Genomic DNA, 25,941 nt, shown 5'->3' on the forward strand with positions numbered 1-25,941 from the left:
GTAAAAAAGGTGACAAAAGGTAAAAAAAAAGAACATAACCTAATTTGTGAATCTTATCGATCATGTTGATAGAATTCATACACTTTGATAAGTCACTTAGAATTGTATTTTATGTCATATAACACTAACAAGTCTAGAATTAATCATGTTTGAATAAACTGTCCAAAATAAGAAAACAATGACCGTTCCAATTCAAGCTAGAAAGTGCAGCTCCAGACAGTTTTGTCCTAAGAAGTCAACAGAAAGCGGAGAAATTAATACTCCAGTCTACATAAGACTAAATATCCTGACGTGCTAAATGAGGCAGCAAGGTAATATAAACAATACAAACGACTCTTTTCATACATCAAAGCATATCCAAAAACCTTATCTTTATTTGGGGAAAACTGATTAACCATGCATGAAACAGCATTCAAACATAGGCCATATTGTCCCATATATCATCTTAGTGCGACTACAGTATAAGACCCCTTTCACTGGCTACCATGGCTGTATTCTATATATTTCCCCATTGTATATTTCCCTGCCTGACGCGGGTGCACCCAGCGGCACTTCAGGGCTGACCAATATTGTATAATGGTGTTTGTTGTTTGAGTGATAGGGGATATTCAATGACGGTGTTTGTTGTTTGAGTGATAAAGTAATATTTCATAATGGTGTTAGCTTTCTGACTGATATGGTGTACCAAGCACTCCAAGGTTAGAGCTATATTGGCATGTGAGGCTTGTTGTCTTGTAATTTGAAACTTGTCAATGTCAGGAAAATATTTAACTACCGTCAATTTCGGATTAGGCAAAGGCATATACAGAGAAACATTGCCTACAAAAAAATTCACCCTGATCCCTAAGGTGTAATGAACAGAACTGCCTGTGGGAATACCATATTTTTATGCACACATAGCCAAGTTGTGTTTGAGACCTGTCAATTATTATAGGAGATTAGTTTGGAGATTTTCAAGGTATACCATATTCACCATATTAAGCGCACTGATCCATTAACCAACTTTTAGACCAACTGTTCACAGAACACAGCAGCGCAAAAGGGTAATTTTAGCGAGGTAAGTATTATTAACATTTGAACTAATATTTTTCACTACCATTCGATATCTGACAAGAGATTTAACTTGCTGTTTATGGTTTTAATAAACGCCTCTACTTGTCAATTTTCTAAAATTCCAGGGTGCTAATTATGATGAATACGGTAAACTGAAATGAATCCGATAACAACAGCAATACAAAATCACATTTGTGTGTAAAATACCCTTGCTTGCAGCAGAGATGGTCAACAGTGTGAGCATCAGTCCAAGTCAACTAGGTCTCAATCTTGTTACGGAAAGAACAACTTAAGATTATTGTTTCAGGGTAAATCTGGTATTGAAAGGAAAATTGTAAACAAAAATGTTATGATTGATTTAAATTATGCTCTTTTAACACCCTTTTTTGTTTATATTTGAGTAAAAACTCTTTATTTCAAGAGACATTTTCAGGAAATGAAAATCAAATCAACCATGTCTTGTACAGGAGACAATTTGAAAAACAGAACATTTAGTAAGCATTTAAAGATGTTTCATTCATAAGTGCATGAGGTACACATAATGATATATTTGTGAATATTTTTAAGTTTGGTTTGTTGTTTTACTTTTGACCTATATCAATTAATTCACATCTAATGTTGATTTATGACTGGTTAATAGTCAAGATTAGTTTCACATGAAAATCCCACGACATGAGTCAAACCTGCAACCCCATTGATGAAATAAAAACGACATGTTTGACTACTGCGTGTACAAATCTAACAAGATCTCAGTTTATAAGTTGGCCCTTGAATTCGTTTTTAGTGGGATAGGTAAAAAACTATCAGCCCTTGGTCTTTCTTTCTGACCTATCCCCTCAGGCCTTCCTACTCCAAATAAGATGTCATTCTCGGTCATGAACCTCCACATCAAAACTCTCTGCAAGTATCACTAAGCTGTTCAGGTTATCTATATCATTCAATCACCATGAGAACTAACATTCATATTTAATGTGTTAGTCAGCTAAACATTCCTTTCCAAAACATCAAGTCCTCAACCCCAGTCAGAACTTACTAAGAATATTTAGCTTCAACCCTGTGGAGATTCCGAGGTACACTTGGTCCCAAGTAACCTATGCTTGTCACAAGAGTTGGTTTACAATAATGGGTAGCTTGGGGATAGCATGTACACCAATGGTGTAGGACAGTGCTCATCCTATCAAACACTGACTGGACTGTCCCGGACCTGACTATTATATGCAGCTATGACCCATGAAGATTCGGGGTAGAATAGGTCTTCAGTAACCCATGCTTGCCTTAAAAGGCAACTATGTTTGTTGTAAGAGGTGACTAACAGGATCGGGTGGTCAGACTCGCTGACTTTGTTGATGCATGTCATTGTATCCCAATTGCATGGATCGATGCTCATGATGTCAATCTCTGGATTGTCTGGTCCAGACTTGATTATTTACAGACAGCTGTCATATAGCTGGAATATTGCTGAGTGTAGCGTTAAACAACAAACCAACAAAACATGCAGCTATGATAAAGGGTGAATGGTGGTGACTACAGAATTAAACAACATTCACTCACTCATGATAAGGTCCAAAGAACAGTGTTATCATGCGGATCTTGGAGGCAAGTTACTAAACAGACCTGATCTAATAGTTCTGCCCGTAATGGAGTCACCATGAAATGAATTCCATGGCATGCAAGTATGCGAATGTCAACAATCCATGTAAGATAACAGATGACTAAGTGCGGTGGGCTGACCAGCAACCCACAAGTGCAGCTCTACAGGTCTGAAGACAGAACCCTACACAAGTATAGTCACACCAAACATCAAATCTAGCCCCATATCCTAGATACACTTCATGAGGCCACTGGGGGGGAATCCAGGTCAGAATACGTCCCCAGCAACCTGTGTTTGTCATACAAGGTGACAAAAGACATTGGGTGGTCAGATTCAGTGATTTGGGGCTTTGCTCATGACATCAGTCACTGGTTTGTCAGGTGTAGAGTTGATTATTTACAGGCATTTACTATTGGGAATGTCCATATACTAAGAATGTAACAGGACTTTGCTACGTACCAATGACTCATTGCTCCAAACATGTTTTAATCCCAATTATTTGACTGGGAATAGTACTGTCCAGATTAACAGGGCTTCACTGTATCCAATGATAATGGCGTTCCTGATAACAAGGTTTCCCTGTATCTGAGACAGAACTGTAACTAGCACCTGTCTTGGAAATACTTTAAATTAGCACCCTTAATGTTTGTTTGTTGTTGTTTAACGCTGCACTCAGCAATATTCGAGCTATATGACGGCGGTCTGTAAAAAATTGAGTCTCAGGATCAGACAATCCAGTGATTGACATAATGAGCATCGATCCACGCAATTAAAGTATGATGACATGCATCAACCATGTCAGCGAGCCTGACCACCCCATCCTGTTAGAAGTCTCTTACGAGTATCCCATTACGGCAACCATGGGTTGCTGAAGACCTGTTCTATCCCAGATCTTCACAGGTCTTAATGGCCACTGTGTTGGAACCACACATACAAACCTACAATAACAATCTTACCTTGACAAGCTCCATTACCAGATAGAGTTTATCTGGAGTTTCAAACTCCTCATAAAGTTTGACAATGTTGTGGTGACTACAATCCTTCATAATCTCAATCTCATTCTCCACCATGTGCTCTTTACCCTTCAGCTTTGGTTTGTCAATCACCTTCATTGCAAACTCCTGTCCTGAAGCTTTCAACTTAGAAGTCCGCACAATAGCAAAATTACCATCCCCTAAAGTCCTACCAAGGTCATACTTTTCCAACACAGGTTCATCGTTAGCAACCAGCCTCTCGGCTTTTGTCCTTCTCACAATCTTTGTCTTCTGTCGTTTCTTCACTGGAGGTTTCTCATTATCCTTATTATCCTTATTGTCCTTATTGTCTTTTGTTTCCTTGTTTTCCTTGTCTTTCACTCTGCCCTTATCCAAAGTCTTGTCTTCTTTTCCTTTCTCTTGTTCTGCCTTCTTTCGTTCAGCTTTTTCTTTTTCTTCCTTTTCTCTTTCCTCCCTTTCACGTTCTTCCTTTTCTGCTGCTGCTTTCCTTGCACGAGCAGCTTTCTCTGCCTCTTCAAATTCCTTCCTCCTCCGTTCCTTTTCCTCTTCTTCCATTTGTCTTTTCTTCTCCTGCTCCTTCCTCCTCCTGGCTTCCAATTTCTCCTTCTCTCGTTCCTTCATTTTCTTGAAGGGATCATCTTGGCCCTTCAGAGGAACAAGCCCACGTTTCCTTCTCTCATCCTCCAGGGCCCGTTTCTCAGACTCCAACATCTTCTGCTGTCGCCGCCTGGTTCGTTCCCTTTCATCATAGACGCCCTTCCCAAATGCATCTTTCTGCTGCTCCCGAGGAGTCTCTGAATGGGGATCTCTTGCAGTGTCTTTGGAAGGACTTTGACTGTGTTTGTCTTTATCTCTCCTGTCTCTCCGTCGCCCCTCTTCAGGGCGACCTCGGCCTGTCTGCGTGGCCTCATGGTCGGAATCCCTATTGCTATTGCTTCCTTCACTTGGCTCTCCAAAACCGCTATCCCGTTTGTCAGCATCTACTTCTCGGTGCACAGGAGCAGCGTGTTTCTTCTTTCGTGACCTTTCCCATTCTTTATGAAGGTTTTTGGCATGAGGGCTACTGTCTGGATACATCTCCTGAAGAATGTCTTTCAGATCCTCCTCAACAATGGCTTCATTACCGCTTGCCACAAAAATATCATCGTGACGGAAGAAGTCTGAGATACCCTGAACCTCACGTCCCTTTGTCGTGCATAATTTCCGCACTTTGTTATTTTTCCACTTTGGTCCAAAGGCTTCAGATATGTCTGCCATAAGCTGTTCAAATGATTGAACGCTTCGTCGATTAAGCAATATTTTAACACTATGTCTTGGCCGATTTCCATTGCGCACTATTGTGATGACTTTTGGTTTCATAGACACATTTTCCGAAGAAAGGTAAGCATTCTTGCTTGCTGTCCCAAAGGCTCCAGGCCAGCGCCTGTTTGGTAGGGAGCCATTGGCCCGGAAGTAACGGCCAGGGTGGAAAGCATTGTTTGTGGCATAACCACGGTAACGGTATCCTTGAAGCTCTCCAGACATGTCAAGATCACCATGATTGTGAGGACGTGCTGTAACAAAAAAGGAATATTCTTCAATAAAAGTAAGAAATGATATGTAGATGGTCCATATTATCATCAAAACTGGTGTAACTCAACAAGAAAATACGGCCAAACTACTTCCATAACAGATACCAGTACAATAATCCATTGTTATTTCGCACTCAATAATTGTATATAATATATATGTATTTTGGAAAATAAGGACATGCTGTAGCCAGCATCCCCATGGAAACTCTTTTTCTCTTCAGTTAATGTGAAAAAGACTTCATTTAATGGTGAAACAAGTAACACAACCCTTGTTGCTGAGATTAAGATTTCCCCAATAGGTGTGAAGCAAGGTTCTTCGGTCAAAAGCTCAAAGGCCAGAGTTATAGTTATGAGATGGTCTGTCAAAATGACATGGGGCAGTTTATAGACAACGGCTGTACGTGGGACGAAAGCCCAATTTCACACCACAAACAAAGAACACAACTATGGTGTGGACAAAAGAGGAATCTCTTTACTAGGACACATCAAACCCATTACCAACAGCTTGCACCTTAGACCACTTGCCCACCAGTTTCCCAATGACAAAAGCAGCTTTGACTCTGTCAACCTAAATATCTTGTCTGTAGAGCCAAACAATAAGTCATACCAACTTAATTGTCACCTAGGAAAATATATCAGTATTTACCAAGTTGTACTTCTCCTTCCTCAGTTTGCATCCTTTTTAAGCCACAAGTTTGTCATTTCTCAACCAGTCTCCTAACCATGTTCAAAGCTGACTGAACTGATATATATGAACTTCCCTCATAGTATGACTATGAGTTTCTTGACACATAGTCATCAGTGTCATTGGTCCCTAATGAAACCCATGCAGGTGATGTAACTCATAACATTGCATGTCTGAAGAAGCAGCTGTGTGATTAATACTACCAACTGTTGGTCGAGAAGGGTGTGTATTTCCGTACAAGCTCATATGTCAACCTGTCATTGAGACATGTCTGGCTTGCCACCATAGCAACATACAACTACAACATGCAATATACATTTCACTTTTATTATTGAACTCAAATACTTGAGGCAAACTGATACCATCGCTTCTACAGACAGATATGTAGTAATGTCCTTATAACCAGCAATAGAAAAGATGGAAAAGAATATATATCAAATAGATTATCTTAAACACAAATTATTATTAATCATAGCATTAGATTTCCTTTTCATTATCAATAAGATAAATACTTAATTAACTTGTGGCCAGTAATGCCTGACACATTAGAGAGCACTGAGGCAGGTGAATGAATGAATGAATATTGTTTTACGCCGCATCAGCAATTTTCCAGCTATTCACGGCGAGCTGAGGCAGGTGAAGGCATTCCCATGGCATTGCTTAAAACTGAATGGATATATTTGCTATTCCCTTCCTGAGAAGTTCAATTATGGCATATGTTTTCGTAAAGGTGTGATATAATGACATTTCAAATAGGGAATTTAAATTTTAAAAAGAAATGTGTACATTCAGGATTTCATTTAAAAAGTGAGTTTTTTATAATGCAACAAACAGACAAAATGAATAACAAGTACAAACAAGATTAACCAGAATATCCTGCATTTTGTTGTACAGAAATACAAAGATCTATGGTGTTCAAATAGAACAACAATTCTAACAAGAAAATATGAAAGAGATCAATATTATTCCATCTGTCCAAAGAGCGGAAGGCCCGGGGTTCGATCCCCAGCCGCGTCATACCAAAAGACATTAAAAGATGGTACTTGTTGTTACCTTGTCTGGCGCTCCTAAAACAAGGACTTGTCAGCTTGGAGTCAGTATATTGTGTCTGAGTGGGGTATTCATGTTCAACTGCGTCATGGTATGTCAGTTTGCTAGCACTATAAATCGGTATCAGTCCGGACTAGTACAAGCAGCCACACACAAACGTGCATGCACGTCACTATATAAGTGCAATAATCTTGGATGTGACCTTAAACCCCATTTCACCTCAACTCACCTTGAACAACAGCCAATGTGTTTTCAAATCGTCAGATTTCCACTGCATTGTATACACATACCTACTCAGCCTAATTGTCAATGACAAGATCTGTCATCATCCTTGTCGAGGTGTTACAAAAGTGAAGATAAGTTAATAAGGTGTCTCCAGGTATATCAAAAACAACCAACAGCATTTGACTGTAAGTGGCGACCACTGAAACATTCCTGGGTGGCTGACTCCCATGACCTCAAGGGCCTATGATTAGCAATACCATGTTGTTTCTGCATGAACACTTATTAATCTGTGTATCAATTGTGACAAACACATAAAGACATTGCTGTGAGAGGTTATCCCCCTTGCCCTTTTTGGTAAGCCAGTATTCATACCTGCAGATTCTATCAAGCCTGATTGGCTCCTCACAAGCCTAACAGCTTAGTGCTTCATTGTTTCTCCCCATTCTAATACCACGTCTCATAAAGTGAGCCACACCAGTCAAGCTATGTTACACATAGCCATGTTTAATAGTGGACACCAGGAACCTGGGTGTTACACATAGCCATGTTAGATAGTGGACACCAGGAACAGGGGTGTGACACATAGCCATGTTAGATAGTGGACACCAGGAACTGGGGTGTGACACATAGCCATGTTAGATAGTCGACACCAGGTACAGGGGTGTGACATATAGCCATGTTAGATAGTGGACACCAGGAACTGGGGTGTTACACATAGCTATGTTAGATAGTGGACACCAGGAACTGGGGTGTTACACATAGCCATGTTAGATAGTGGACACCAGGAACTGGGGTGTGACACATAGCCATGTTAGATAGTGGACACCAGGAACTGGGGTGTTACACATAGCCATGTTAGATAGTGGACACCAGGAACCTGGGTGTTACACATAGCCATGTTAGATAGTGGACACCAGGAACAGGGGTGTGACACATAGCCATGTTAGATAGTCGACACCAGGAACTCGGGTGTGACACATAGCCATGTTAGATAGTCGACACCAGGTACAGGGGTGTGACACATAGCCATGTTAGATAGTGGACACCAGGAACTGGGGTGTTACACATAGCCATGTTAGATAGTGGACACCAGGAACTGGGGTGTTACACATAGCCATGTTAGATAGTGGACACCAGGAACTGGGGTGTTACACATAGCCACGTTAGATAGTGGACACCAGGAACTGGGGTGTTACACATAGCCATGTTAGATAGTCGACACCAGGAACTGGGGTGTTACACATAGCCACGTTAGATAGTCGACACCAGGAACTGGGGTGTTACACATAGCCACGTTAGATAGTCGACACCAGGAACTGGGGTGTTACACATAGCCATGTTAGATAGTCGACACCAGGGACTGGGGTGTTACACAAAGCCATGTTAGATAGTGGACACCAGGAACTGGGGTGTTACACATAGCCATGTTAGATAGTGGACACTAGTTACAGGGGAGATACACATTGAAAGATTAAATAGATGGCACAAGTCAAAGTACCTTACACATGATCAGATCAAATCGCTGACACCAGTCCAGGTATCAGGTTAAATAGTTGCCACCAGTCCAGGTATCAGGTTAAATAGTCGACACCAGTCCAGGTATCAGGTTAAATAGTTGACACCAGTCCAGGTATCTGGTTAAATAGTTGACACCAGTCCAGGTATCTGGTTAAATAGTTGACACCAGTTAAGGTATCAGGTTAAATAGTTGACACCAGTCCAGGTATCAGGTTGAATAGTTGACACTAGTCCAGGTATCAGGTTAAATAGTTGACACTAGTCCAGGTATCAGGTTAAATAGTCGACACTAGTCCAGGTATCAGGTTAAATAGTTGACACCAGTTCAGGTATCAGGTTAAATAGTTGACACCAGTCAAACAAGAACCCTCTATCCCAACCCCTTCAGTGGTCTGACCGTACCCAGCCTGCTGCCTCAGACCACCTCAGGGGTCGGGTCCTCGGGTCCTTGTGTTAGGGCAAGTTGACCTGGTCAAGAGTAACTATTTGGATAGTAATGTACAGCAATAAAGTTTACATCTGTGTTCTTCTCAAACACTAAGCATTTTCAGGGATAAAAATTCAAAGGAAGCAAAATATTTTCTGCACTGAATCAATAGTCCACCACTTTCGGCTGAACTAAAAGGAACACAAAGAGGACAAAAATGTCAAGTTTAATGTAAGGTATGGTCATACATTCCACAAAGATTTGGTGTGTAATGACATCAACAGGTTGCAATGAAGTAAAAAGTACTTCAAAATACTTCAATGTAAATCAGGAAACAACACATTTCTCGCGTCAATGTACCAGTATCAGGAATATTCACATGTGACATGTCACCAAGTAATTTAGACACATCAAAACTCTACACTTTGTACAACTTCCTATGCTTATTATGTAACCTCAGTCTCAAACATCAAACATTATTACACCAACACTCATTGCCACTGAAGTAATTCTGTGGTCCATCTCAGTAAAGGACTTGGTAGCTAGGGCTTGGATGAGTCCAAATGTACTACACAGGTACCCACCCACCCTAAAACCCGACCCTACCTGGGTAACCTCTGTAGGTCTCAAGAGATACAAATTGTTCGATTGGGAATTGTTTTACCACAGTACTTGCAAAACGTATTTAGATACATGTATTAAACGATCTGGTCATGCATACATTGAAATTGACTTAAGTTATATCTTTATTCAACCATATGAAAATTCAGAAGGAATGGGTGCATAATCAGAAAGAAATGCGAACATTAGTGACTTGTAGTGTAACCATAGAGTTGTAGATAAATTGTTCTCATTAAACAATATATCAAGTGACCAACCATGGGTCCTGGTAGTCCTGTGGGTACCCGGGTTACCCGGGTTACCCGGGTTACCCAAGTTACCCGTCCCAGTCCTATTGGTAGCACATATTTTTTATAATTAATTCACTATATTTTATTACATGTACGCAAGTTACGCATAAATAAATAGTTGTGTGTCTGTCATGTGTGGAGTTGACAGTAAAACAGTGTTAAACTTCTAGACCCATCACGTTCAGTAAAAAGGTTCAGTTAAATTACCACACCAACATTAGGAACATGATAAGGGGATTATCTGTCCAAATGTCAGTCATATCCTGAGTTAGGTTTCTAATTTAGGTCATGAAAGCCCAGAGTGATGCACAGCCACTTGGTGTGTCTGACAAGCATGGGTATAAAGTGTTTGAATCAGTGAGGCACACCTTGAATCAGTGGGGCACTTCTTGAATCAGTGAGGCACACCTTGAATCAGTGGGGCACACCTTGTATCAGTGAGACACACCTTGAATCAGTGAGGCACACCTTGAATCAGTGAGGCACACCTTGTACCAGTAGGGACACCTTGTACCAGAGAGACACACCTTGAATCAGTGAGGCACACCTTGTACCAGTGGGGACACCTTGTACCAGTGAGACACACCTTGTACCAGAGAGACACACCTTGTACCAGTGAGACACGCCTTGTACCAGTGAGACACACCTTGAATGAGTGGGACACACCTTGTACCAGTGAGACACACCTTGTACCAGAGAGACACACCTTGTACCAGAGAGACACACCTTGTACCAGAGAGACACACCTTGTGCCAGTGAGACACACCTTGTACCAGAGAGACACACCTTGAACCAGTGAGACACACCTTGTACCAGTGAGACACACCTTGTACCAGTGAGACACACCTTGTACCAGAGAGACACACCTTGAACCAGAGAGACACACCTTGTACCACTGGGGACACACCTTGCACCAGTGGGGACACCTTGTACCAGAGAGACACACCTTGAACCAGAGAGACACACCTTGTACCAGAGAGACACACCTTGTACCAGAGAGACACACCTTGTACCAGTGAGACACACCTTGTACCAGAGAGACCCACTTTGAATCAGTGAGGCACACCTTGTACCAGTGGGGACACCTTGTACCAGTGAGACACACCTTGTACCAGAGACACACACCTTGTACCAGAGAGACACACCTTGTACCAGTGAGACACGCCTTGTACCAGTGAGACACACCTTGAATGAGTGGGACACACCTTGTACCAGTGAGACACACCTTGTACCAGAGAGACACACCTTGTACCAGAGAGACACACCTTGTGCCAGTGAGACACACCTTGTACCAGAGAGACACACCTTGAACCAGTGAGACACACCTTGTACCAGTGAGACACACCTTGTACCAGTGAGACACACCTTGTACCAGAGAGACACACCTTGAACCAGAGAGACATACCTTGTACCACTGGGGACACACCTTGCACCAGTGGGGACACCTTGTACCAGAGAGACACACCTTGAACCAGAGAGACACACCTTGTACCAGAGAGACACACCTTGTACCAGAGAGACACACCTTGTACCAGTGAGACACACCTTGTACCAGTGAGACACACCTTGAATGAGTGGGACACACCTTGTACCAGTGAGACACACCTTGTACCAGTGAGACACACCTTGTACCAGTGAGACACACCTTGTACCAGTGAGACACACCATGTACCAGAGAGACACACCTTGTACCACTGGGGACACACCTTGCACCAGTGGGGACACCTTGTACCAGTGAGACACACCTTGTACCAGAGAGACACACCTTGTACCAGAGAGACACACCTTGTACCAGAGAGACACACCTTGTACCAGAGAGACACACATTGTACCAGAGAGACACACCTTGTACCAGAGAGACACACCTTGTACCAGAGAGACACCTTGTACCAGTGAGACACACCTTGTACCCCTGAGACATACCTTGTACCATATGGGACACCTTGTACCAGTGAGACACACCTTGTACCACTGCGACACACCTTGTACCACTGAGAAACACCTTGTACCATTGACACACACCTTGCACCACTGACACACACCTTGCACCACTGACACACACCTTGTACCACTGACACACACCTTGTACCACTGACACACACCCTGTATCACTGACACACACCTTGTAACACTGACACACACCTTGTAACACTGACACACACCTGGAACCCCTAAGGTGCACCTGGGCCCATTGACAACAAAAACTAGGTTTCAAGCTCATTTAACAAATGCATGTTAAACTACTGTAATAATGCATGTTAAACTACTGTAATAATGCATGTTAAACTACTGTAATAATTCATAAACTATGTCCAATTAATGAGAATTTCAATATGTTGATAACTAGCACCTACCTGTTTACTGACTGTGTACACCAGCAATGAATGAGGGTCTCTATCACAACAATCAGAAGTGATATATGCCTAAACTACCTGTATCCAATCCAGAATTCCAATGAATGCACACAGAAGTCAAACAGTCGACTTGCTTACACATTCCTTCAAAGAACAGCTGAATTTAAGTCAATTATATATCAATCATACTTACCTTCAGTGAATAATGTATGTAGATCCAATACCTGGCCAGTCTTTGTTTCAACACATTGCCACGCCATTTAGAAATATCCACAACTTGAAGCGTACACACTCCTCAAGATGTCTGTCATTTATAACTGCCAACAAGTGACAGAGCCCACAAGAACAAAAGCGACCAACTTTCACAAAGTCTGTATCCTAAAGCCATTCTATTCTGTGCCATGATAAAATCTGTTCCCTTCTCCCCATGCTGGCTGAGATTACCCGCACAAGTAGATAAGCCTCACTATAACAACACACCCGTAAACCCCTTTATAACAGGACACTTGTAATAGCTCTGTGCCAACCAACATAATGCCTGGCTTTATGTAGATCCAATCACACAGAAAAATAGGTTCATTTTCTATTGAAGGGGCAATACAGTGCTGGCTATATCCAGCTTCTTAGATTGGGAACATTATACATGCAATGTCCAAGAATCTGAAGGATTTTCTTGAACATCTAGATTTTAGTTTTGTGTTCAATGTTTCCAGAAAACAAACATTAAATTCAAAGTTTCGGTGCTAATTGAAGATCTCTGTAAACACTGGTTCAATGCTGAAGAGTTCATAAGCTGGGATCAATTACTCTTTGATATTAAGTAATCCTGTCGCTCTGCCACTTAAGCTCAAAGGAAATCTTTTTTTCTTCTCGGATTCAAAATTAATGTGCTCATTATGGTCTATAATTCTGACTGGTTCGACTTGTGTTCAGCGCTATTCTCGCTGCACTATGCTAAGCAACACATATCAGAGGATCGAAGAATGAGAACCCATATATCATAACAAAGGTATACAATAAAGAACCACAGCCTTACTGACATATGTTTTTGATAAACGCATACACAACTTGAAAGGGTGAAGCTATCCATCAACATCATTTCAAGTACAATAAAAAAACTACATAGTATCCCTTCAGAGAATTCAGGTAAAAGAACAGGTGATAACAAACTTGGTCAATAAAAATGTTTAATTTGAGATAAATTACGACTTGACATGATGATTTACCATGTAAATTCTATTTTCTGTTCTACTTGGCATTGTTTTATAAAGGATACCATGTGTATTTGTTCCTAAACTAAGCTGCTGTACCCATATTTTTTTTCCCCAATCTACTGTTGATTCGGTTAAAAAATACCCAATGAATATAACTTCAAAGAATTTTGATACAATGATCGGATGAATCGTATCTGAAACTATTTTTTTACCAGAAATAATATATTCTAATATCGAATTATTTTGGTTGCAACTATATATATTATAATAATGATAATCATTAACATAGCATTTTGGAACAACTAATATCAATTGCTGGATATGTGTTATGGAACAATTTGATCAGTCACCGTTGAGGGCTATTCTACAGCAAATGAATGAAAACAGAATGCAAATATCCTTATTACAACCGATAAAGGTTCTATTAAATATTAGGCAGTTACCTTGTTCAAGGAATGTATCTGTCAATATCTACACAAAGGACCAATATCCCATATAGCTGAATCTGTATGTGTCATGTGTCTTCGTAACAACGTAACATACAAAAATAGACATAGTGTTTTGGGATATTAAAAAATTATAACCTGTCTTCATCTCTCAACTGATCACGTAGGTTTGTTTCAGGTGTTTCACAGAGGGGTCAAGTCCCATTGGTCAGCTGAGATAGCACACGTGACAACTATGTTCATGATGTCCACCGTTCTTTATAAAAATCCACTGATTTAGATAATAATAAGCAGCGTATGATTTGCTAATCCTTTGAACAAAGTATGTTGTTTTTACATAGGCACTCCATGCCCAGGTTTAGGTGTATTCTATCTTCTTAAGTAAACCTACACATATAAACACTTACTCTTGACAAATCCACTTTGCAAGATAACAGTAATTTATGAATCAATGTATTATCGGTTAATCCTTTAATCAATGTTTCTTGGCAACTCCACTGATTATTCCTCTCTTGCTGTGCTGCCACGTGCATATTACATAACATGTAATACATTCATCACATCAGACCTGGACGTATAACCCAATCTTAGATTGAATAATTACCCCAAACACAAGAAATGCCAAATGCAAACCACTAACTGCTGTATATCCTTGACACCCTCAGAGGTGAGGTGAGTTGAAATTGGGTTTAACGTCGGGTCCAAGATTATTGCACTTATATAGCGACATGCATGCACATGTGTGTGTGTGTGTGTGGCTGCTTGTACTAGACCGGACTGATGCCGATTTATAGTGCTATCTCACTGAGATACCATGCCGCAGTTTAACATGAATACCCCACCCAGACACAGTATACTGACTCCGAGCCGACCAGTCCTTGTTTTAGCCCCTTAATGCCGAACGCCAGACAGGGTAACAAGAAGTACCATATTTTAACGTCTTTTGGTATGACGCGGCCGGGAATTGAACCCCAAACCTTCCGCTCTCCGGGCGGACGCTCTACCACAAGACCACGGAGGCGGTCGACACCCACAGAGGGAGGGGTGAACATTATTGAGTTATTTTGCAACGTCTTTGTCAGGTAGTCTGAGTGGTTCTACCATTATCTGTAATAATGTCATTAACTGAGCATCAAGGGAAGGGAACAAAAACACAGGTGTAGGGTTATACCATGAAACATGGATGACAAGAAGGGAGTAGTAACTTTTGTATTATATGCACATGTATAAACATCGCTATGTTAGGAGGCATTAAACCCTATTTCAACTCACTTTCCCTTAAAGGGTGGTCAACAATGTTGTTACACTGAAAACCAGACTTTGAGTCCCCACATAGGAACACTGTGGGAAGTCCATGTCTCGCATCCCCTGCTCAATAGTACGATAACTGGAATATTGCTACCAGAGTAATGAAGGTCCACTTACAGTGAAAATATGCACGATGCAGGGCTACAGATAAGCTGCATACTTGCGTAAAATACCGCCAAAAATATTCATAACCCAATTACTTTCAATTAAATTGCGTACAGCATTAAATGAAGAACTCAAATGTTTAAAAACAACATGCATAAATACCCAATGAAACTTTTTCAATGGTGTACAAAGGAGCTAATTTCCAAAACACAATTACAAGCTGATTTACTTTCCAAGTCAAGCCTATATATATTTAGAACAGTTATGTCCATCTAAAACATTATTTCATTTTTTTTTAAATCTTAAAATGATCACTAATTTTGGGGAAAAACCCAATAGAGTGATGAATAGATGAGTGAAAAAATATTGGTTACCCCAATGACAAATGTAGTAACCCAATTAAAATAGAAACCCTAGAGTAAAAACTCAATTACTCAAAAAGTTATCTGGCGCTCTGACAATGGATTGTATCAAGATTTCAGAATCCCTAATGCCTGATGATTCCTCTCTCTCGAAAGACCAAAGATGACGTCTGTCTGGAAATCATTATTCTCCACAATCACCCGGTGTCATCACTTTTTAATTGATATTGATTCATGAACGGATGTTCATTACATAGTTTGAGTTGGACAATGGACCTCTGAATTATGGAAAGGATTTTGTTGCTTTAATTTGTTGAACAGAACATCAGAACAACTTCGCTGACAACCACCAATGGCCAGCGTAACCAAACAAGTTGTCGGTCATAATTTACTGACCTGTCGTGTAGCTACAATAGACACTGGAGACTTACACTGTGTGCAAAGTAATAAACCAAATAACACGACATGTCATTATGAAGCTCTTAAACTTTGTCTGGTAACAGTCGTGCATAGTAGCAATAATGGCCAATATTTCCCCATGGTTCACTGCAGGACAAGACGGCCAGAAACAGTAGCTAATTTCACCTTTAATGGACATGTGTCTGTTGGGTAGGCTGCAACAGACATTCTAAACAATTCATTTGTAATCTTAAAGCCAAATATGACATTGTCAAGCTCGTTTGCTTCATTTGCTTGCAGTGTAAGTGAAATGGGAAAGAGAAGGATAACAACTTTAAGTGGCATTTAGAAGTTGGTGTGATGAAGTAAGACAAGTTCTATGGATGAACAACTTCTTTATTACAATTAGTGCAACGTTTCGGTGTTTATCTTGCTTGATAAAGGTGTTAGGATCTACACCGAAACGTCGCACTAATTGTAAGAAAGAAGTTGTTCATCCATAGAACTTGTCTTACTTCAGAAGGATAACAAGTTAGTGCTTGGTGATAGTTGACGATTCATTGCTGTTTTCAAGCCTTTAAGGGTCCAATCTAGTGATTCGCAATCAGCTCATAATTCAATTAACATAGAAGGTGGGTCTTACACAAATCGACAAGACATATTTTTAAAATGGCGCACATAAGAGATATCTGTCTTGTTTTCACTGTACGGATATTTCAAAGAAGAACTATTCTATTACTGATAATCCAAAAACTAAAAGATCCAATCTTGCAAAGAAAATACATGAAAGTATTCATTCCTATCTATCACCAATAATATGTAAATCAGTATTACAAAATAAATGAGATGCAAGGAGAAAATTTGATGACCTTGTCAAGATGATAACAAGCTGATAAATGTGAGACATAAAAATCTCTCTAAAAAAAAGACTATTTATACAGCACTCAATTTCTCCCTTGACATGTTTCTCACATAGAAATAAATCATTTAAACTCGAAGATATTCTACTTTTTATACAAGATTCAGGAACCAATTTCTAACAACAAAAACAAGCCAAGCCTAAATTCCCAAGATACATTCAAGGGAAAAACAGATTCATATTTCCGAGACAAAGAAGTCGGAAATACTGAAAGCTTATCAGTGGATAATAAACTAAATCAAACTAAACATAGATCCATTGAACAGCGAAAAGAAACGTCCTTCCATTATCTACACACAGATAAAACCCTGAACCCAAATCCCAGTGTTCCTCGTAATCTATTCTGACTAAGGGCGACTGCGGTGGCGGCAACACTTCAACTGACTTACCAGACACCATACATCCCAGATTGCCCAACAGCATACAACATGTCACAATGTGGGCTTGCTTCAACTTGCTAGAGGTCATACAGTACAACAGTATGGTTTGCAAATGGGAATATTTGTTAACTATATTTTTATTGTTGTATTAGTTGTTCCAAGAAAGACCCTTTCAGAACATTAAGCACATATGTTTTTGTTTGCTTGCTTGTTTGCTTGCTTGTTGGTTAATGTCGAACTCAGTAATATTCCAGCTATATGATGGATGCCTGTAAATAATCAAGTTTGACCCACACAAACCAATAACTGAGCAACGTCCCACACATTGAAGGTAAGATGACACATAATCAACCTCGTCACTGAGCCAAAATACTGGATCCATTAAGTCACCTCGTATGTCAAGTACAGGTTGCTGGGGACCTATACCAACCAAGAATCAGTTTTAGACTCTCAGATCTTACCATATGAGAGCCCACCTTCCCGAGGCAAAGGAGTTAACTGACTGTAAAAGTCCAGTTTCCACCCTTGCTGAACTAGGCTGGTATTATGGAGTTACGTTTTGTCTGGACTAACTAGTCTATGCATAGTCCAATCAAAATCGCGCACCGAAATCAAAATCCGGTTCGTAAACTGTCGTGCAGATTTCGATAGATTGCAGGATTAGCAAAGCATGTGCATCGCCAATTCGTTGTCAGCAGATATTTTCCAAATCCTTTCATGTTTTTAATCAAGGTGCTCACGTGATTTGATGCATTTCGCGATGTAAGACCTGTTTTATCACAATATAGATCTTGATTATCGATCAGATCGTCCTGACTGGGCGCCACCATTTTGTGTGAAACAAACGCAAGTGATACGAGAGATGGAATCTGATTGGTCCATAGGAGAGGCTTAGAAGGGACATAATTGGTAATAGACACTGGTGGCGCAACGATCCAGCCCAGCAATTCCAGCCTAGTTTTACAGTCAGTTAACTCCCTTGCCTCGGGAAGATGATCATAGCCAAAAGTATTATATATAATGAGAAAGTTAGATTTCGTAAAAATATCACTATCCTAACTCTAATCCTAACCATAAATGTAAATCTTATGTTACTGGTAGAAGAGAATAGTGATAATTAAGTCCGTACTGAAACACACATGAGAAAAACAACAGGCTAGATGACTTGTGGACACATGCCCAATAAGAATACAATGTCATCCTGGGCACACATCCAGAATGTATCTGTCGCATTCACAGGCGTGACGCTGTAAAATAATGGGAATGAATATTTCTGCCACAGAAATGTTCCTTTACAGATGATTCAAAACCATTAGTGAGGGTGTGAGTTGGTTTAACCCCCTGGATGCAGGAGGGACATATATGTCCCTCCTCTACAACCCTCAATTTGAAGCCGAATAAAATTCAAAATACATCACCCACACAGATATACTTCACACTTTTGAATAAGGTGGGAAATTCCCCGTTCTGTGATATCATCCACTGGCACTATAAGCCAAGCAAAAGTACTGAAAATGACCTCTGAAAATTAAGTACATCGTAAATGTCGCCATTTTTTTCACATTACTAATCACCAGTCATAGTGTTATTTACAGTATGTTTTGAAATCTAAATTTTGAATATTTACTCAGAGAAATGAATTTCATAAATAACATATGAGTGATTTCTGTCTTTTATGAAGTTACCAATTATCATTCCAAAACGTTGATGATAACCCAAGAATCGTTTAGAATGTTTTGGAAAATACGCAAACATGGCGCCAAAGTGAACTTTCCGCCATTTTGGGTAGTGTTTACAAAATCACAGTTTATAGTGTCGAATACAGTATTTCTTTCCTTTGGACAAGCGTTACAAGATGAAATGTAAATGTAACTGCAGCATGTACGTATAACTTGGAATGTGTAATAGTCAATATTATAAGTTCATATAACCAATGTCCACGAATAGCCGTTTCATTTTATTTTATAACTAAAACTGAATATATTACTTTAACAAAATGGATAATATTTTTCGTTAAAATGCATGCACACATTTCTGAAAGAATTGTCTTGATCTTGGAATTATTTTTTTTATGTCGTTTGAAACACAGAACAGTGATATCTAACGATTCGCCAGGTGCGCGTTAGCCACAAACATTTTACGAATTATTCCTCTCGTTTTGCTTTATATAATCAATTGGTTCATTCTTTTTTCAATATTGTGATCACAGGAAATTGAACTTTTTATTTATTTCTCCAGGAATTGTAAAAAAGTTAAAAAATAAAACCCATGCCATGTACCCCCTTGGTTCAACCATATACAATTATCCTGATAATTCTATACCAATAGAGCATTTTTCGCATCTTTTATAGTGTAATTCTGAGACGAGATGAAGAGAAATAACAAGCGTATAGTTGACAAATTCATCTATATCCCCCGCCCATTTTAACACGCTATGGTCCCAAACCAGGTAACTGACCCAACATTTCTCTTAGCCCATGTCAAAATAGCTGCAATGGAAATTCTAAAATAAACATTTCTAAAACTCCTTGATATCAAATGACACTAGTTCAGTATGCGCTTTATATAAAGACATGCAATGTTTGGCAAGGAAATATTTAACAGTTTATTTTTTATACTACTTAAGTAAACCAATCCTATATTAAAACTTAAATTCAACTTGTTGTCATGGAAACATAAACAATAAAAATTTCTAAAATTCCTAAATTGCAAGAGGCACCAGTCCAGTATGTGTCTGGTAAACATGCACAGTTTTTGTTGGAAAGTATTGAATGGGTTTTGAGTTATGCTCCAAAAACAAACTCTACCCTATAGAACCTAAGTCCAACTTGTTGTAATGGAAACGTAAAAAATAAAAATTTATAAAACTCCTAAATAGCAAAAGGCACCAGTTCAGTATGTGTCTGGTAAACATGCAAAGTTTTGTAAGTAATTATTTAACAGTACGTACTCGCACGTACGCACGCACGCACGCACACGGATAGAACCCATTTCTATATCCCCCGTCAACTTCGTTGGGGTGAGGGATAATAACATAAAAATGAACAAATATATGTCCAATATTGAATATAATTTCGGTTGTTTTGAAATATACTTTTGGGTATTTTATTACGTAAATTGATGCCAAACAGGTGTGTGTCTTGTCCAATTAAGATACACTATAAACTATCTAATTGTTTATATATTCAATACATTATTTACCTGGTGAAAGCATACATTTTATGTTGTGTCAAAAAAGCGTCAAATTCAGTTTTACACATCCAGATTTCCCATACCATGAACGAAAATTAGGGGAGATATATATTAATCAAAATACAGGTGTCCTCTTTTTCCGACGCTATCAAAGACATAAAACCAGCCATGACGTCAAATAGAATGGTGTTATTTTGTTGATATTTCACCACATTTTAAGATAAGGCTATTAATTAATAATGGTGCAACGTAAGTCAAATTACACTTACACAATCAGGAGAATGTTGGATTGTAAGGACTAAGTTATAGGTTAGATAGGGCCATCCATTTCTCTATTACCTCTTTTTGATGAAGTACGATTTCATCATTTCTTATGGGGTTTTTTTATAACTAAACGTATACAGTTTCTTTATAGATATTTGTGTTGGAATAGTTTGGTTCCTCGTGAACAAAACAACAAGAAAATATATTGTCCTCACCCATAGCTAATTTTCACCAACTGACCTGAGTCACAATATACTAGTGCTAAGCATAGCAGAGTTACACCCCCTTTTCTTTGTACGTTTGAAACCTCTCTGTTGCCTTTTGACGTCATAGAGAAAAATAAGTTTCTGTCATTTACAGCATGCTATTTTTGGCATTGAATGTATGTCATTATACATATGCATATAACTCCATTTGATATATAGTTATGTCGTTTAGATATTAGGCAGTATTTTGTTTGCTCACAATTTCCGTAAAGCTTCTAAATAAACCAGGATTTGAACCCATGATAGAAACCATAAGATGTCTAAATACATAATAGATGTTATATAGCGAAGGTCAGAACACTGACACCCAAAGTTACATCCAACTAGTCCAAAGCTTATTTCAGACAAGTGATTCGTGTAAAATAACAAAGATTTTGGAGGAAAACAGGCAGACTTTCTGATTTCCGCTGGTCTTTGGACTTGCGAACTAGTGGCCACGTCTAACACAGAGAATGTAATGCAGACCATACTCCATATCAAGGCTCCTCCTCATGCAAACAGCAAGACAAAAGCCATAGGATGGTATAACATTCCTTTTCTCCAAAAGTATCAGTAAGTTGGGTTTTAAGCCACTTTAACAGGAGTTGATTTGTTTTAGATTCACCTCGAATAATATGACAAGAAATAAAGCATAAACTTACTCTTCCTGCCCCAGATGTATTTCCTGTACAACAGAGGAGCATCTGGTCCAATATCCACCTCACTATCATAGTCCTTTTTAAGGCTTCGGGGAGAGTCTTCAGCACCTTTAGGTTTTTTACTGTCAGCAGAACTGAGCCTTCCCTTCCGCCCCTTCTCAGGCCCAAATGGGCCAGCTGGACGCCTCCTCTTCTTCTTCTTCATACTGCACACTTTATCCTGCCCTTTATTTTTCAATGTTACTGATTCTCTTCCATATGCACCATTATAATAATGGCTTCTGCTCTTCTTGACATCCTTTCCCGGACCACGGAGAGACTCATCCTTGACTCTAGGACTACCCACAACACCATCAACTCCCTGACTATCATGGACACTTCCCTGTCTATGCCGATCATAGCTGTGATACTTGTCTGTCTCTTTGCCATATTCATGACGTCTGCCAGACATAATGTCCAAACTTCCAGATTCTTCTTGCTTTTGATGATCACTTTCAGTACTGATGTACTGTGATGGATATTGTCTTGCACCATAGACGCCATTATTGAAATGCTGTCCACCTATTTTTAACTTTCCATAACCTGCTACATAGTCCAACGGACCTTCAATATCATCTTCATTGAAGTCTTCTGATTCACTGTACAATCTGTGATACCCATAGCGATAGCCCTGTGCCTTAACCCCAGCTTGCTTCTTGTAAATACCAAACCAAGGCTTATTTTCATTGGAACCATGTTCCTTGCCCAATATGTTTCGGCCACGTTTGGCAGATAACCTTCTTGGTTGTTGTTGATACATTCTAAACCGATAATCTTTCTTTAGGTACTCCATATTCATTTTTATCTCAATCTCAAAAGGTATCAAATGAAGATATATAACCTATGAAAAGTACACCATCACCTGCTTCCTGTAGTCGTATATGGATTAGAACACCTACCTTACTTCTGACGTGTGATACTGAGTTGATAAGAATAGCCCCACATAATTAACTTCAAATAAGAAAAAAGCTGCTTTCCTTGAATGCAGATAAGGTGTCAATAATGTTCATTATCAAGAGCATTTTCTCAATTTCGTATTGGCTTTGAGTAACGCAATATAGGCGGCCAATTAAACTGCCCAATATCATCAATCACTGTAATTATTTCTTTTTTCTGTAAGTATAATACCCTTGCCAATTTCATCTCAAATGTTCTAATTTCCACCATTACAAGATAAAACGAATCATCAGCATGGCTGTATATAGGCTAATTGCATACATTACATGAGTGGAAATAATTCCCAGGGTTGAAACCTAATATCAGCATACTGTGTATACACAAAGGACTAACAAATGAGATAACTTTCAAAGACACTTACAATTCCTTCACGAGACATGACTGAATTATCTAACAAATGAACACCACATCATCTTCCTAATATAATATTGCCTCTGTTTGATAATTCCAGATATTTGAAAAAGATTTCTTCCGAAGTACACTCCCATGTTTGTGGTTCAAACTACACAGTTTTTGCCCTGAAAGTAGTGGCGTAAATCACATATCATCCTGGATTCTCGATCAGTATCACATGACACAAACTCCCACTGGAACACCCATTGGGAGGTATACTTTCGGAAATCAGTCAAAATGATTTCAGTTTCCAACATGGCTCCAGTCAACCGTCCTCCATAAGCTTACACTGTGAGTCCCTATCAACAAACCTAGACGATCAACTCGCATGATCACATAGTGAATGCCATAACAAGACTGTCTACTAATAAAGAGGGAGAGCCCCCCTTTAACTGTTGAATTATTCAGCTTCAAATGACACACTCAGTGCAAACAAAGAGGCATAACAACTCCAAAATTATCAACCAATATTGATGAAAAAATGACATGGTTTCCCAACCACACTCACAATGATTTCTTTACAATACAGATCCATTTAAATCCAAAAGAGGCAAGAGCTGGTATTGAATTGACAATCAGGGTATTGAGTCTTTTATGTCATATTCAAATGATCTTGACAGGCAATGGAATCTGAAGGAGACATTTGTGTTTAACTGTGACAAGCTTTGTCAAGATTATCAATGGCTAATCACAGAGAAGGTCAAAGATGTCTGTCGAGTTGGGGCAGTCGGCATAGTTCCTCCAGTGATCTGGCCTGTCACAATGTTGTCTCGGTGATCGTAATGGCTTGTCTACTTTCTTATTGGGTGGTGGTTTTGCCAAGTGGTTAAGCATTCGCTTGTCATGCTGAAACCCGGGTTCGATCTCCACATGGGTACAATGTGTGAACCCTATCTCTGAGTCCCTGACGTGATATTGCCGGAATATTGCTATAAGCGGCATGAAACCATACTCACTGACGACTTTCTTATTGGAGAATAATTCACATTAAAAAAATGGAAAGTCATGCAATTGCATGTTTTTTCTTCAGTATATGGGAAAGATTTGAAGGAAATTATTTGAACATGCCAGAGGCTCTGTCAGTATCAGTGACAACAATAGACCGTCATATAAACAACAATCAGTTAGCATGTCATGACACATATAAATTGCTCGATAAACACTTATTTCAATTGAACATTAACCAGTGTTTAAAGGGCAAGTTCACACGGAAATGAACCTTTTTTTCTTGTACTTTTTCCACATTAAAAGTGTTAACATAGAAGTGTCACAGACAAAAATATAAAAACATCATATTTAATTAACATATTTTTTGCACTAAAACGATTTATATTTTTCACATTTACCAAGTGTTCTATTTCCATAACAAAAACACCATGGCTTATGTCCCTTGCAATATGACGTCATTGGTGCCAATTGATAAACATTATGACGTCATCATGCTTTGTTAGAGCCGCTTCACGTGGTGTAGGTACAGTTTTGTGATTCTAGCATCTCAGATGCCATCCAGAATTGTGTTATGCTGAGTCACCACTGCGCCGGAGTGTGTCGTAGACCATGTTGTTTTACCGCAAACTGGTCCTTGATATCTTTTGCGTTGAGAATAGACAGGGACCCAGTTGAATTGGCACCAATTACGTCATAATCTAAGGGGGATAACTCAGGCCTATTTCGCTCGTAAAACGAAGGCCTCATAACGGCATATCACTTTTACACTGTTGTGAGCTTCCTACTTTCACTGTGAAAAAAAATGAGTGTATATTTTCAAACACAGATACTAACTAATTATAAAATTGCGTTTTGTTTAGAAAAAGAAAGAAAGTGATTTTTGCGTGTACACTTCCCCTTTAAGGTGCTTTTAGAAATATTCCAGCAATATCCAATCGGGGGACACCAGAAATGGGTCAGAATCTAAACCAGGTCTAACTGGGAGTCATTAGCTTATTAGGAGCAACACAACCAGTTGTGTGGAAGTCTAAGAAGGAATTGTGTATTATACATGCAGACACTGAGTATCTTACTGCTAGCACGTTAACACCGGGAATAACATGTCAACAAATCCACACTGAGGTACCCCATGCAGGTATGACAATATCTTGTAGTATTAATATTATAAAATGGTGAATCTATGCTTTAGTATGTATGACAATAATGGATGTAGATTTAAATTCTTTTGATCTTTGCATTTTAAATAACCAAAGTAGTGATGTGAGGCATCGATAACTGAATCACTGGTGCAAAGGTAAGAATCACAGTTCAGTGTGAAGGCTGTTTTCAGGTTGTTTTACGATCAAACACGCACACAATAGTATTGTTTAGAGTACATGAAAATTCAGACTGTAACAGATAATACAATTAAAGTTGTAAAGTTTTATAACATGTTATCGCAGAATGTTTTATTGTTTTGCTACAGCATTTGAACTAAGCTTGCCCTCTCTCCGACATAAAATTTGCAGCTGTGCATGGTTTTCAAAATACTTTCCACAGCTGATTGTGGGGCCTTTGACCTCTAGGTCACAGTCGCCTGCTGTCTAGTAAAACAAACAGAATATCCAAATTATCAATTTGTGGAGCTGACATATTTTCAGAAAAGCATATTATTATATCAGGGACTGATGTTTTTGCAGATCTATTCATCCAATTGTCAATTTCAGCCACAATGTTTTGATATCGGATATC

At 39.3% G+C, this 25,941-nt stretch overlaps 1 protein-coding gene across 4 annotated transcripts in view; it reads right to left on the reverse strand.

Annotated features, from left to right (window-relative positions):
* The window catches only part of LOC139463958 (serine/threonine-protein kinase DCLK3-like), an 87,390-nt gene that overhangs the window by 13,097 nt on the left and 48,352 nt on the right, over positions 1-25,941 (reverse strand). For 2 of the 4 annotated variants that reach the window (XM_071245426.1, XM_071245427.1), the window contains exon 3: positions 3,601-5,192. In XM_071245426.1, coding sequence (XP_071101527.1) covers positions 3,601-5,192 — 1,592 coding nt within the window. Of the gene's footprint in view, positions 1-3,600; positions 5,193-12,573; positions 12,637-21,876; positions 22,768-25,941 lie in introns of those variants that run through there. The other 2 variants (XM_071245425.1, XM_071245428.1) reach the window with 2 other exon arrangements.

Source organism: Haliotis cracherodii, unplaced genomic scaffold (assembly GCF_022045235.1).
Source record: "Haliotis cracherodii isolate W230 unplaced genomic scaffold, xgHalCrac1.p SCAF_16, whole genome shotgun sequence".
Lineage (NCBI taxonomy): Eukaryota > Metazoa > Mollusca > Gastropoda > Lepetellida > Haliotidae > Haliotis > Haliotis cracherodii.